The sequence below is a fragment of the Juglans regia genome, chromosome 12 (assembly GCF_001411555.2).
Source record: "Juglans regia cultivar Chandler chromosome 12, Walnut 2.0, whole genome shotgun sequence".
In the NCBI taxonomy this organism is placed as follows: Eukaryota; Viridiplantae; Streptophyta; class Magnoliopsida; order Fagales; family Juglandaceae; genus Juglans; species Juglans regia.
This window is the reverse complement of record NC_049912.1, coordinates 27,802,003-27,817,273: the sequence shown is the minus strand read 5'-3', so window position 1 is coordinate 27,817,273 and position 15,271 is coordinate 27,802,003. Positions and strand designations below refer to the sequence as shown.

The 15,271-nt window shown below is 33.6% G+C and overlaps 2 protein-coding genes across 2 annotated transcripts; both read left to right on the top strand.

Moving 5' to 3' along the window:
* Positions 1-3,254: 3,254 nt before the first annotated feature.
* On the top strand, positions 3,255-7,882 carry LOC108993173 (plastidic ATP/ADP-transporter-like). The gene is made up of 5 exons (XM_018967972.2): positions 3,255-4,168; positions 5,518-5,772; positions 6,299-6,442; positions 6,525-6,872; positions 7,229-7,882. Exons 1-5 carry the CDS (start codon positions 3,404-3,406, stop codon positions 7,592-7,594), a joined length of 1,878 nt encoding a protein of 625 aa, XP_018823517.1. The 5' UTR covers positions 3,255-3,403; the 3' UTR covers positions 7,595-7,882.
* Positions 7,883-11,089: 3,207 nt separating this feature from the next.
* Positions 11,090-13,781, top strand: LOC108993097 (root phototropism protein 3-like). The gene is made up of 2 exons (XM_018967859.2): positions 11,090-11,975; positions 13,097-13,781. The coding sequence occupies exons 1-2, from the start codon at positions 11,241-11,243 to the stop codon at positions 13,637-13,639; spliced, it is 1,278 nt and encodes a 425-aa protein (XP_018823404.1). The 5' UTR covers positions 11,090-11,240; the 3' UTR covers positions 13,640-13,781.
* The last annotated feature ends 1,490 nt before the right edge of the window (positions 13,782-15,271 follow it).

Genomic DNA, 15,271 nt, shown 5'->3' with positions numbered 1-15,271 from the left:
GAGGATCAACAAATGGGTCCGAATCAGATCAGTTGGTTCTGTCCAGTTTTGGATCCGTTCATCCATTTTAAAAATTGGTCATAATTGATCCGGTCTCGATTTTATATTTTCTAAAACCGGATTGGACTGATTTGTATATTTATATAATTTTAATTAATTTTTAATTTTATATTATATATAATTTTTATAAATTATAATTATATTTGAAATAACGTGTTATATTATAATTTATAACATAAAGTTTTAATTTTAAACATGAACATTTATTTGATCATATGTTTTAAATATAAAATATATATTAATTACATTTTATGACTTGATAAATTCTTGACATATTTCTTTTGATAAATATATCAATAACACTAATATACATTAGTATATTAATTACTATATTATCAATGACATATTAGTAGTAGTATTATACCAATAATATTACTAATTTACTATATACTAATAGTATTAGTGACATGGTATATTACTAATATTTATATATATTAATATATATAAGTATAAAAGATTAGAAATTTAATATATATTAAAAATTGAAAAATTGGACTAACTGGACCGGAATTAGTAAAACCATAAATACTAGTTTAGAAAGGTAATCGGTGCGATATCGGTTCTTCAAAATGCAAAATCGTTGTATACCAGTTCAATTCCAAAATTTGTCTAAAACCGGATCAATCCAAACCGGTTACACCTTTAGTTATGTTACATATAGTCAGTTTTGCATATTTTCTATACATTCCACTGATATGATTAGGTAAATTAATTATTTTATATTAAAAAAATAACGCAACCAATCACATTAGTAGAATGCGCAAAGGAGTACGCAAAAGTGATTACACATAAAAATTTTGATTTCTTAAAATTCTTGCACTACTTTATTATTATTTATAAATTATTTATTATTATTTACAAACTATTTCACTACTATTTATATATTATTTAAAATAAAAGCCTAAAACAATTGAAATCAAGAATTGCTCATTATCAAAAGAGAAAGTAGATACCGTCTCTAATATTTAACAGGCAAATATTGTTTTCTATTTTAATTTTTGTAATCAAATTCATACCATATATTTTAAGTAAATTCTTATGAGAAAAGTATGACATCTTTAAGGATATTTTATAAAAATAAATTTATAAATTAACATAGTTTAATATGATACTTTAGATTTATTTTATAATAAAAATAATTTTATAATATAATATAACATATCAAATTAAAATAGGCAATAATAGGGAGGTAGGAATTTAATGAGCTCACATTAGAAATTTTGTATGATTGCATCTCAGACCTCGAATGTAACTTTCATTGATACGAGTCTCACGGGTCACATGCCTAATAAAGTTAAGCATACACCATTAGAAAATTAAAAAAACTGCAAAATATCTCAACGGTACCTTTGGTCATTTTGGACATTCTGATACTACTTTTGTCCACTTGTGAACACCACTTTTCTTTTTAAAAATATTTAGACACGATAACATGCAAATTAAAAATTTATAAATTATTATGTCTTTTATTCAAGAAAAGCGATACTATACTATCTAAGTTTGTCTTCTTAATTTTACTTTTAATTTATTTTTTATTTTTTAGTAGTTTTTTAAAAAATAATTAAAAATATTTAAAGATATTTAAAATATATTTAAAAGAAAATGCAAAAAAAAGTGCACATCAAGTGGACAAGTTTCGGTAGCATAGTAACACTACCCTTTGTTTAAACTTATAAAATGCTTTTTGTAATTTTATTTTCTAGTTCTAGTTTTTATTTCGGCTTCGGTTGGTTCCTTAACTCCTCTCAACTCATCTCAACTCATCATTACAATTTTTTTAAATTCCAACATAAAATATAATAAATAATTCAATTTTTTTAAATTTTAAAATAATAATAATATTAAAAAATAATATTCTAACAATATTTTATCATCTCAACTCAACTCACTTCAACATTCTTTTGTTTGATGTTTCGTATTTATATATATATTGAAAATAAATGATATTTTCTATTTTAAATTTTATCATTTTTCATCGTATCTATTATTTAAATATTTCAAGTGGATATTATTTACCCGATTCACATGTAAAAGTATTTAAAATATGACAAATAATCAAATATAATTAAAAATGAAAAAATTTATATTAAAAATATTATTAGGTCTGGTTTGGATACAAAGCATGTTTCATCTTATCTTATCTTATTATTACAATATTTTTAAATTCTCACACAAAATATAATAAATAATTCAATTTTTTTAAATTTAAAAATAATAATAATATTAAAAAATATTTTATAATAATATTTTATTAAACAATCAACTTACGCCTCAACTGATCTGATCTCAACTCACTATCTAAATGACAACTTAGTCTATATTGAAATGAAAATTGGAGAATATTGTCTTTCTGAGCATGAGATTAGAAATATTAGTATCATTTTATTGAAGAGTAATGTTACATATAATCATGAAATACGTAAGTGTCATACCATATTTTTTAAGAAAAGGACGATCCACTATTAAAAAATAGTTTTTTTTTATACAGGTATCGTATTTATTTACTTTTTTCAAAGTAATTGTGTGACGCTTCCACACTACACGACTGCAAATATCATTTCTCTTTATTGAAACTGGAAAAAAAAAGGTTTTTTTTCAAACATAATTTTTATCTCATCTTATTTCATTCTTAAACATAATTTCAATATAACTTTTTTCAAACTAATTATTACAACTTTTTAAAATTTTCAAATAAAAAATAATTTAATTTTTTTAAATATCGAAACAAAAATAATATTATAAAACTATATTCTAATAATATTTTAACTTTATAATAATTTTATTCAACTTTTTCTTTCTCCTTTCCCGAATCTTAAAAAATACTCAACTCAAATTATCTCATTATTATTTACAAATTCTCATATAATTTCAATTTCCAAACTAACATTAAACTGAAAAAAAAAATTCTCAAAAATTATAAGATTATTTTATGAATAATGTTATGTATCAGTTACTATTTATTTTCATATCATATATTTATAGTTTTTTATAAGATGTGAGAGTATTTTTTATAAAATATATAGATATTTTTTTATAGAATGTAAAGTGTGAAATTGGATGGATAAAAAAAAAATTTATTATTATAATTTATTATTATTTTTTGGATATTTTGTTATGGTTTGCTTTTAAGTTTTGTCCTTTCACGCCTGAGGGTTTTGGTGGTTTTGTTTCGTCACTGCTATAAAATGATATTCGTGTCTACCCCGACACAGTCCCGAGAAAAAAATAATCTTCTTCCAGCCACCTTATCTCTCCTTCCCCCCATCCTCGTTTCCGTGTCTCTCTTTATGTTCTCCTCTTGAAAAACCAATTCTTGGTTTTTCTCAAGGGACTTAAGAGAGATATGGAGGCTGTTCTAAAGACCAAAGGGCTTCTTTCTCTTACCCCGAACCCAAAAGCCAGGGTTTTACCCCCGTCACAGGGCTTAAAGCATAGACTTTTCACCCCAAATCCTAAATCTTTTGGTGGGTTTTGTCTATCCTCAAATGGGTTCCAGAAATTCAATGGGTTTGTCTCAAAAACTCATGGGTTTGGTCAAAAAGAGAGAAACTTGTTTATCTGCAGGGCTGAGGCTGCAGCAGCTGCTGATGGTCAGCCACTATTTGGTGAAGCCGAAATTGAGAAGCCAAAGATTTTGGGTATGGAGGTTACGACGCTGAAGAAGATTATACCACTCGGGTTGATGTTCTTTTGTATTCTTTTCAACTATACGATACTCAGAGACACAAAAGATGTATTGGTTGTGACAGCCAAAGGGAGTAGTGCGGAGATTATTCCCTTTCTAAAAACTTGGGTGAACTTGCCTATGGCTATTGGGTTCATGTTGTTGTACACCAAACTGGCTAATGTGTTGTCTAAGCAGGCTCTCTTCTATACCGTTATTTTGCCTTTCATAGGCTTTTTCGGGGCATTCGGATTTTTCATGTATCCTCTTAGCAATTATATCCACCCTGAGGCGTTCGCTGACAAGCTTCTCAACACACTTGGCCCCAGGTTCCTTGGCCCCCTTGCTATAATGAGGATCTGGAGCTTCTGTTTGTTCTATGTCATGGCTGAACTTTGGGGTAGTGTGGTGATTTCAGTTTTGTTTTGGGGGTTTGCCAATCAGGTACTTAAGATTATCTCGTGAAGCATACTTGTGTAGATGATATGTCTGCTTGATTGTTCGGATATTATGCCTTAGATTTTCATGTCAACTCTGTTTTTGGTATAGCATATATTTATTTTATTGACAATGGATATTTGTTTTATTTTATTGTGTTACAATTCCCCATTTAATTCTTTCCTATGGCTGATCAAAGTTTCAAATAATAGAGCAAATCTGCTTCTAGCGTGACGTGGACTTTTATATTGGTTACCTATCTTCTTCTTACATGCTCCATGGGCGCTAGTTTGTGGGTCTGCGGATATCAGTGTCGTTACATGGATGTGTTACAAATTAGGCATTTTCCCGGTAGAATACTCTAGTTTTCATCACAGATTATGCTTGGAGGTTGAAAGTGAAAGCCGGTATATGATCATATTCAAACCTTGTTATTCTTCCTGCTTTTAAAAAACAAAACAAAGCAAAAAGTCCCATTGACTCTTTTTTTTGCCTTGGCCCTGGATGGGTCATTTTTTTTAGAGACGTCTAGTTTACATGTTACTTCATAAACAGGTTAATTTGGTCCATTGTGAGTCGTGCCTGGTTCTGCCTTTAAGATTAGTGTGGTATAATTATGCGTTCATTTCCTTATGTTATGGTGTTCTCTAGTACAGATTGTAGCTGAACTGGATATGAACTTACTTTGTCTGGTCTGCGTCAGTGATTTGATTAATGTCTGTTAACTACAGTTAACAGGCATCTGAGCGAACGACTATCTCCCTGATGGTGTAAAGGGACCTGCTACTTCATTCAGTAAATGATTAGCGTTTATTTCTCACTGTAAATGCCTTTTCTAGATATTCTTATTTTTTTGATTATTTAAATCAGTCTTCCTTCTTCAACTATGCTTTCCTTTCCCAATATTAATATGCGTGGTTTTAAACATAATATTAAATTCCTGATGGACATTGGAAACTTTGGAGGTTGACTCAAATATTCTATAGTACTCTTACAGTTAGTGATAGGGTGGCTGCTGATGGGCAGCTGTTCTATTATTTAAAAATTCAAATAAAAGTTAAAAATTAAAAGAAATATGTTCAATCTTATGACAGTGAAATCATATTAAAGTTAAATATCCCACCAAAGGCTGAAACAGGAAGAAAGGTTCAATCTTATAACTATGTTCAGTTCTAATAAATCTTATTATTTTGGTTGCTGCTGATATAATTGGTCTTCGAAAATTTTATGTGAATTCACAGCATTGTACATATTTGTTTCTTTACATTTGTTATAACACCTATCAAAAACATTGGTTATAACAGTCTCTGTCTTCCTCTAGTCATCCTCTAATCTATTGTAGGCTCTTTGTGCAGATAACTACTGTTGAGGAAGCCAAAAGATTTTATCCCCTGTTTGGTCTTGGGGCAAATGTTGCTCTTATATTCTCAGGTCGAACGGTTAAGTACTTTTCAAATTTGAGGAAAAACTTGGGTCCTGGTGTTGATGGTTGGGCCATTTCCCTTAAAGGAATGATGAGCATTGTGGTGTTGATGGGGTTTGCCATTTGTTTCCTCTACTGGTGGGTGAATAATTATGTTCCTCTTCCAACCCGTAGTAAGAAGAAGAAGGTAATCTAATGCAAAGTGACTCCTATTGTTTATTTGTTTCTGTTACAGGTTTGCCTAAAAAAAGGTTTCTATTACATGTTGATCCATAATCTGTCTAAATGTGTTTAGTTGATGTTAGACATGAAAATTGGCTAGATATTATTTTGATAAGTAAAATTGGCTAGATTTTTCATTTGTTCCTTTACGTTTGCTTAATATGGCACTCTTTCTTGAGAAACTTGCCAGAAAGCTACTGAGATATGATGGTTTACCATCCTGTAGGTTAAATCAAGGTTGTTTGTTATCAAGCTAGCTGGGTCTGCTAATTCGATGCCCCATAGTTTGTTCAACATTGCATATTATATCAATTAAGACGAAGCCATGGTTGTTGTTTCATTTTCATTGATCACAACTCTTCTGTATGTGAATGTCTTGTCTAGATGCACACACACGGCTAAAAAATAAAGCTTTTGTAGACTTGACAGATCCCTCCATGATTGATGCGGTTGTTTAAAATATGTTGATATGTAGTTTTTCGTTTTTGCAGGAGAAGCCCAAAATGGGGACAATGGAGAGCTTGAAATTCTTGGTTTCTTCAAGATACATTAGGGATCTTGCCACTTTGGTGGTTGCATATGGTATTAGCATCAACCTTGTTGAGGTTACATGGAAATCTAAGCTCAAAGCTCAGGTGAACTCATGATGGATTTTTCCAATTGTATTACTGAATTGGCTTATCACATAAAGGGTCTCTGACACTCTAAAATGTGCAGTTTCCAAGCCCAAATGAGTATTCTTCCTTTATGGGTGACTTCTCAACTGCCACTGGAATAGCAACTTTCACGATGATGCTGCTGAGTCAATTCATATTTGACAAATACGGTTGGGGAGCTGCTGCCAAGATCACTCCCACGGTCCTGCTTCTGACAGGAGTTGGTTTCTTTTCTCTGATATTATTTGGGGATCCTCTTGGACCTTCTCTTGCAAAGTTCGGGATTACTCCTCTTCTTGCAGCTGTATATGTTGGTGCCATGCAAAACATATTCAGCAAGAGTGCCAAGTACAGCTTATTTGACCCTTGCAAGGAGATGGCCTATATTCCCTTGGATGAGGAAACTAAGGTCTGAACACTGACATTACTATCCAGGTTTCTTAGTATTGGCGTAGATTTGTTTCAGTAATGTTCAAAACCAAATTAATCTGGAAGTTGAAGTTGTCTTAATAATTTAGGTCTATGAATTTTGTAAAAGAGTAAAACTCTGGGAATCTTCATGGCCTAAAGCCTAAAATTAAGGAGATGCCACACTCCAGAGATTTTATTAGAAACTAACAAGCTATATATATATATGTTCACAACACACACACACACACACACACACTTCTTTCAGTTTTTATACCATTTTGTTTCGACATGAAATTTTTTAATATTCATCTCTGTGCCCTTCTGCTCACTTTGCCTCTTTATTGCTTGCTTTAGGTTAAAGGGAAGGCAGCCATTGATGTTGTCTGCAACCCATTGGGGAAGTCTGGCGGTGCTCTGATTCAGCAGTTTATGATCTTGTCCTTTGGGTCACTTGCAAATTCAACTCCTTACCTTGGAGGAATACTCTTGGTGATTGTTCTTGCATGGTTAGCAGCAGCCAAATCTCTGGATACCCAGTTTACCGCATTGCGAAGGGAGGAAGAGCTTGAGAAGGAGATGGAAAGAGCAGCTGTCAAGATCCCAGTTGTGGCTGAAAACGCAACTGGGAATGGCTCTCTTGCTAGTGGCTCAGCACTGAATCCAATGGCCGGTGACACCACAAACAGTTCATCTGAAACCTCAACTCCCCAAAATATTTAATAATTTTCTCCCGTCATGTTGCTTAACAGGAAGAATGGTGGAGCAGATGAGCAGTAGTGGGTGAGATATTTGGTTATAGAATTTTATCTTCCTATAAAATAAGTATGCCATTGCTACTTGCTGTTTTTGAAGTCCAGTTTTCAATATATAATTAGCTTACATTCTGTTTAGTCTTTAAGTTTCTGTACTTGCAAAATTTCTTTGGAACCATACTGATGAGGGTTTCTTTCTTTTTACTTTTGTACTTTACAATAATTTCTTGCTGCAAATGTTGCATGTTTGATAGCTTGCACTGAGTTTACTTTCATTCGATAGGAACTATTGCTTGATCTTACAATGTTATTGATCTTCCATCTTTTGATTCTTAAAGAGTTTTTATTCACTCATCAGTCTGGCTGACAATCTGAAGGCTACTTGCAATGAGTTCGTTGTCAACTGAATCTTCTTCTGCTCCATGAATTCTGTCTGGTTGCCAGGCTCTAATATTCTCAATCCATTCATATTTTGTTTGGAGCCTAACAATATGTATGAGCCTCTTATCCCATGAGTTAAAAGGCATGTTTGGATTAAAAAATATTTTCAATTCATCTCATTTTATTTCATCATTATATATTTTTTTAAATTTTTGTATAAAATATAATAAATAATTTAATTTTTTTAAATTTTTAAATAATAATGATATTAAAAAATATTTTATTTAATTCATCTCATTTCTCTATTCAAACCAAACCAGCTCTAAAGTGAAGCTACCTACTCTCCACAACACTACAGTTGATCTATACAGGAAATCGTCCCGACTTTGCATAAATTTGTGCTGGTTTTGGAGTTCTCTCCAACAAAAGTTGGCTTTAATTAATTGCATATATATGTATGAGCTATATATCGGTGGTATTAACCGGCACCGAAGCAGGATGATCAAGTTTCGGGACCGATTAGGCCCAGGGTTTTAATAAGGGTGGGCCCATGTCCACGCGGAGTCGCAGTTTGCTACAAAACCAACGAATCAAAGTTCACGTGGTAGTTGTAGCATGCAAATTAAGAAAATTTTTATGAAGAATGTTACTGTAACTTCTTGTTTTGTCCCTTTATTTTAACCGTTTATATATTAAATTTTTTTAATAATTAAAAAAATATTTATTAATATATTAATATTTTTTTTATTTTTTAAAAATATTTTAAAAAATATATATATATTTTATATTGGACGGCAGAGTAGCATCACTCAAATTTTATACACTACTTTAATATCTTACTTTTATCTCATTGTATAAAATGTGATACGTTTATTACCGTTAGATAATTATTTATTATTAAATTATGATAAATATATCAAATCTTATATAAAATAAAAGTTAAATAAAAGTTAAAATTAGAATAAGAATGATGTATATCATTATTCACAAATTAATGAGCGAACCGTTCGCCTATGCATGTGTCATCATATATATCTCCTCCGTGAGTAATACTACTTGAAAAAGCAAGACGTACGAAAAAAAAGGTTTTATTTAATAAGATTATTATTTTAAAAATTTTAATTTATAAGACAGTATGAATAATCGTCTAAAAAAGTGTTTTTCAAACATAACTTGATTTAAAAAATAAATTGTAAATTTTAATCTTCTAAATCAAATCTTATTACTTTGTGATGTAGATGATATATTTTATGCATCAATTTAAAATTAAAATAATTTTATTTTTTTAAAAGACTTGGGTAAAATGCAAATCATTTTCCCTTCTTCATAGTACCCATTATGCACTATGCAGGTCCTTTTGCTGGGAAAGAGAAAGGGAAAGGAATCCAGATAATGGCTTTTGCGCCCGCTAAAGATCATCCAAAATGCTTTCTCGCAATTGATGCGAAGGCGGAGTGAGGAATGTTTTTGTTAGGGGCTGGAGGAGATCATCCCTTCCTTTGGGTTGGGCTTGACTAAGATATTAAGAGTGCGTTTGGATGTTGAAGTGAGTTGAGTTGAGTTGAGTTGAGATAATAAAATATTATTAAAATATTATTTATTATTATTATTATTATTTTGAGATTTGAAAAAGTTGAATTGTTTATTATATTTTGTATTGGGATTTAAAAAAGTTGTAATGATGAGTTGAGATGAGTTGGGAGGATTTTTGGTTCCAAACGAAGCCTATCTCATCCCGGCCCGAGTTGGATTCCTCCAGTGCACCCAGGAACCCTCAACACAACCGGCCCACGAGCCCTACAAGACACACGAGCCCATGAGCCCTTGAGCCAACATGCTTGTATCAATGTGGGTAGACAAGACCCACCAACTCTGACGCCTTTCTTCAAGAACACCTCACATTTAAGGGTCATATCCTGTCAAATGAACGGGAATCGTGGACACCACCCTTGAGTCTGACTGAGTGTGTGGGAAATGATCGCTCCCCACCTGCCATCAAAGCATGACCCAGGATGCCACACCGCATTAAAGACTATGACCTGGCACCTGTACTCGAGATGCTAACCCTTGACACGGAATATAGGTTGTCCCCCACGATATCTAATATAAAAGCCGAACACTAGGTAACAAGGCTTTCTCTCTGATTCTTTGAAGAATAAGAAGAAAACACTAACTTTGATATATGAGGTTCCCTGAAACAATCATCGTGTTAATATTAAATGAAAAACAGTATATATATATATAAAAAAAAACAAGAGTAATTAGCCCCCAACAAAAAATTCCTCACTTCGCCTTCTTAACAATTGCGAGAAAGCATTTTTGATTGAGTAATGTTAGATATAATTATGGGTTGAACAAGTGTCGTGCATTCTTTTTAAAAAAGAGTGGAGTTAATTGTTAAAAAATTAATTTTTTCATTTGAGTCTCATATTTAATCATTTTTTTTCAAACAATGTATGTTTAATGTTTTTCTTGTGATAGAGAAATGTATCAGGTATAAAAAGATTCTATAAAAATAAATTTACAAATTAACATGATTTGATGTAGTACGTTAAATTGTAAAATTACTTTGATTATAAAGTAGATTTAACTTATGAAATTATGTCAATTTATAGATTTACTTTATAAAATTTATTTGTGACTGTAATACTTGTAATTAAAATATTAACGAGCAATATTACACAACCTCTCAACTTCCATACACTATATTTTTTAAAAATTTTAATTTTAATTTTTTTTGAGTTTATTTTTTTAAACTAATTCAATTTTTTTATTTTTTATTTATATATTAAATATTTGATAAAAAAAATTAAAAAAATATGATGCGTAGAGATTTCGTGGATAATAGGAAATTTTGTAAATTTTTTCTTAATATTATATCTCCACTACCGAACGGCCGAGGCTCTGGTAAGGTACCAAGGGAAAAAATCGAGAGAGAGAGAGTGAGAGATGTTAAGGTCCGTTTCTGTGTTGGGCTGTATGGTAATGAATCTTGTATGTCAGGGGATGGGACATTTTCTATTTAATATATTTGTCCTCAGATTCTTTGGTTCCAAACGATCACAGAGAACAAAAATGATATTTTTTCCTTTTTCCCATATGTCTGTCGCATACGTCTGTAAGCCCACGTAATGAAGATACGAAATATCCTCTTATCCTGTGTTTCCCCTGCAGGTCGTCTATCTAGCACCAACTCCCTCTAAAAGCCACCGGCCACAAGTTGTGCACCAAGAATGAAGAAGCTATCCTTGCCGGAAACTGTCACTTCCCCTGCCAAATCATCTCAGTTCTCGGCCGAATGCTGGTTCGACGATGCATGTATCCTTGACATGGACTACTTTGTCAAAACCCTCTCCAGCATTAAGGCCAAGGGTGTCCGGCACGACCTCATCGGTTCCATAATCACCCACTACGCCTCCAAATGGCTACCTGACCTCTCCGGCGGGGACGTCACCCAAAAGGGCCAAACAAATTACTTGGAAGAATCTCCGGGAAGCGTCACGGCCTCATGGATGAAGAAAAGGTTCTTCGTGGAAACCATAGTAGGAGTTCTCCCTCCTGAAAAGGACTCCATCCCATGCAACTTCCTTCTTCGCCTTCTCCGGACGGCCAACATGGTTGGGGTCAAGCCCACGTATATAGCCGAGCTTGAGAGACGGATTTCATGTCAACTTGACCATGCTTCACTGAAAGAGCTAATGATACCATCGTTCAGCCATACTTGTGGGACTTTGCTGGATGTGGAGCTCGTTATTCGGCTGGTGAAGAGGTTTGTGAATTTGGATGAAACTGCTAAGACGGGGGCTTCTTTGATTAAGGTAGCAAAGCTCGTGGATTGTTATCTCGCTGAGGCCGCCCTTGATTCAAATATGAGCTTGTCGGAGTTGGTTGAGCTTGCAGGAGCTCTCCCTGGCCATGCTCGTGCCTCAGATGATGGGTTATACCGAGCCATTGATACTTATCTCAAAGTAGGTTGCATTTTAAGATTCATTCTGATTTTCAGTTGTTTTGTAAGATCCCTTTGGTAGATTAAGTATATAGTTTTCTCGTTAATTTATTTTCAGATTACCTTTTTTTGGGTTCAGAAATGAACATTAATTTATAATCTGAACAATTTAGTTTCAGATTATAATTTAGTGTCATTTATAAGAGTACTTCCTAATCCAGCTAGTATAATTCTCTAGTAAGAAAAGTCGATACATAGTAAGAAATATTTATACCAAAAAAAAAGTTAAAAAAGAATACAAGAACCTCATCTGGGATTTATTAAAGTTTGAGTGTTTTTTTCCCCTTGAAGAAAAAAAAAGGTCCCAAGGGGTTAGTTCTTGTGTTGTCACCAGCATGAGATTCTTCATCTGATCAGGATGCCTGAAGTGTTGGTTAGGTGGCCGGGGTTCTTGCAGGGCATGCAGAAATTTAATTGACATCAATGCCCTTTATCTCGATCGATTAGTGATAAAAGTAGCCTAGATTTTTCTAAATTTGGCTTTTGCATTGTCCTGATCTCATGGAGCATGTGAAAGCTGGTCATGTGAGGTGTACTGGGGTTGGATTGGAGATTACTCCCACGAAAGTCAAACTGACAATGATCAATTCGTTTGGAATGTGCTTCACAACATCTCTCTGTTCCAATCTTAGAATTAATATTTGCCTCCTAATATTAAAAGGAATCTATTCCCTTCCCCCCATGCCTGTGCAACCGTGATGAAAAGGAAAAAGAAAAGAAAACGGGTGTCTTATTCAGCAAAGAAGTGACAAAGGTATTACAAAAGAGTAAATTCACAAAGTGTCGTGGCTTGATACATTACGTCATGTTGTAAAGTTACTTTTATTGTAAAATAAATCTAACGAATCACATAAAAGCGCATAACTTTATAATTTCATTTTTACGTAATTTCTTTGTGTCTAGAACACTTCTCTTTATATAAATCATTTTGAAAAAATAAGTGAATAAATGATCTAGTTAATTAGAATGTTTTTGTGCCCACGAGTTAGTAACATATAGTTTGTGATCTGCATATATCATTGCTTCGTTCATGCCTATGCATTGTGGAATCCTAAACTGAATATATGGCTTGTTTGCTGGCAGGCACATCCCGCGACATCAAAGGAAGAAAGAAAGAGTCTCTGCAGACTAATTGATAGTCGAAAATTGTCACAGGAAGCATCTCTCCACGCTGCCCAAAACGAACGCTTGCCCGTCCGAGCTGTTATCCAAGTACTCTTCTCTGAGCAAAACAAGCTCAGTCGCCATATTGATTGGAGTGGCTCCTTCAGTACTGGGACCTGGAGCCCGAACCCAGGGTTTGAACCTCCGGCTCGGTGCTATTCAAAGCGTGAAATGACAACTCAACAAATAGAGATAAGGAGGTTGAAGGAAGATGTTTTTTGGCTTCAAAGACAGTTTGAGTTCATGCAAGCGCAAATTGAGAGACTTACGGAGAAGAAGAAGGGGTTTTTCAAGTGGAAGAAGTTTGGAATGCCTTCACTCAAGAGTGTTAATGTAATTGAGAAAATCGAAGAGGTTGAAGAGGAGGCGGGGTTAGGGCGGGAAACGCCATTAATGGACATGAAAACCAAGTTGATGAGAGGTCGGACTGATCCTCCCAAGCGGAGGAAATCCATGTCTTAAACTTGAGGACGGGTTAGGAACCAACTAGCTTATGTTCTTGTACCATTGATCATGTTTGTTTGTTATGTCTACGGAAATACTTGGTCCAAAAAATGTTTTACATATTAATTGGTACATCATATTAATTATTTTACATTAAAAATACTTTTATAATGTGGTACCATATCAAATTGCATTAGTTTGTAAGCTCTCTTTTTTATAATTTTTAAAGACCTAACGCTTCTTGTTATGTTATTATTTAACGAGTACTTTCGGAAATAATGCACGGATTGAACAAGATATATGTATGTAATGTAATTTCTGTTGCAACTTCAGAACAGGATATATAATAACATTTTAATGACAAGATTATAGAGCACTCTCAAGCATAGAGACGAGTGGAGGAAGAAAGGGGGCATGCCCCTTAGTCTCCTCTCCTGTTAACAAAATGTTGGAAAAATCTCTACTGGGATGAGGATCGTTCGAGGAATCCTAAAATGTAAGAGTGTTGGAAGAATTTCGAACACTGAATTAATAATTGTGATAAAACAAAGGAAAGTGCATGTCTTGATCAGGGTGTTTGAACTCTATGGTACTGTTTAATAGGGCTATGGATCATGGAGTGGCCCTTCAAATCCAAAATAATGTAATCCTTGGAAGGAAAAATAAAATAGACCACAAGAACTTAGTTGCACACAAGACATCTTGAACGTAATACTGGTAAGTTTTCAAGTGTGTACTTGGTAGAGTGAAGAGGGAATACTTAGCTGCTTTTCGGATCAGGATAAATGACATTGAAAATTTGAGGGTAAGTTCTGAATTGAACTTTTGTTCACTGTTCCTCAAGGTATTGTCATCTAATACCTTGCAGTGTAAAACCGTATCGCTGAGCTTTCAACGTAAACTAAAATTTGAAAGCCTTGGGGTCAAATGAACTAAAATGCCTTCCACTAATTAATTCATTAGAGAGGGAAGTCAGAAACTGAAACTGGATTTTACGATTTACGAACCTAGTTTGGGGGAGGGGCAACTGGTTGTTACTGACATGTCTGGCACAACCACTCTTATTGACAAATGAAGAATGATCGTAGAGACATAGAAGACAGAAGAAATAAGATGAAGATATGCGTAAGCCAAGTGGAGTTTCATATTTTCACTGCCTTCTTCTTGATCGTCTTGATGGATGATTTCATGGAACTATTCCCTGCAGCACGATCCCCATCACCACCATTTACCATAGGCTACTTGCCTATGCAGTCCACTCCCTTTCTCATACCCGACAGTGACACTCTCAGTCCACTCCCTTTCTCATACCCGACAGTGACACTCTCAGCCGTCACAAGCTTTATTTCCTTTTCATTGTAGTCTCTTCTTTCCCTCCCCTCAAAGCTACTGCTTCCAACTCCCTCATCGATATCACCCGCTTCACCAGCAGCTCTTTTCTTTCTGTAATTCTCTAGCTTTTATCTCAATGATTTGCTGCTGCTTCTCTTCAATGATTTGCTTCTGCTTCTCTTCAATATTTTGCTGCTGCTTCTTATGATGCTCTTCAAATTCGGAAGGTTTGGAAATCTTTCCCTCATGTGGGTACTTCAGATTCAGTATATTCTAATTATTTCATAAGTTCTGCTATTTGCTTCTTCATTTGCATTT

Excerpts from the sequence above, each read along its gene's own strand:
- LOC108993097 (XM_018967859.2), top strand. The coding sequence starts at position 11,241 with ATGAAGAAGCTATCCTTGCCGGAAACTGTCACTTCCCCTGCCAAATCA. Across the intron at positions 11,976-13,096 it reads CCATTGATACTTATCTCAAA|GCACATCCCGCGACATCAAA; the intron begins GTAGGTTGCATT and ends GTTTGCTGGCAG.
- LOC108993173 (XM_018967972.2), top strand. The coding sequence starts at position 3,404 with ATGGAGGCTGTTCTAAAGACCAAAGGGCTTCTTTCTCTTACCCCGAAC. Across the intron at positions 4,169-5,517 it reads TTTGGGGGTTTGCCAATCAG|ATAACTACTGTTGAGGAAGC; the intron begins GTACTTAAGATT and ends CTCTTTGTGCAG. Across the intron at positions 6,873-7,228 it reads CCTTGGATGAGGAAACTAAG|GTTAAAGGGAAGGCAGCCAT; the intron begins GTCTGAACACTG and ends TGCTTGCTTTAG.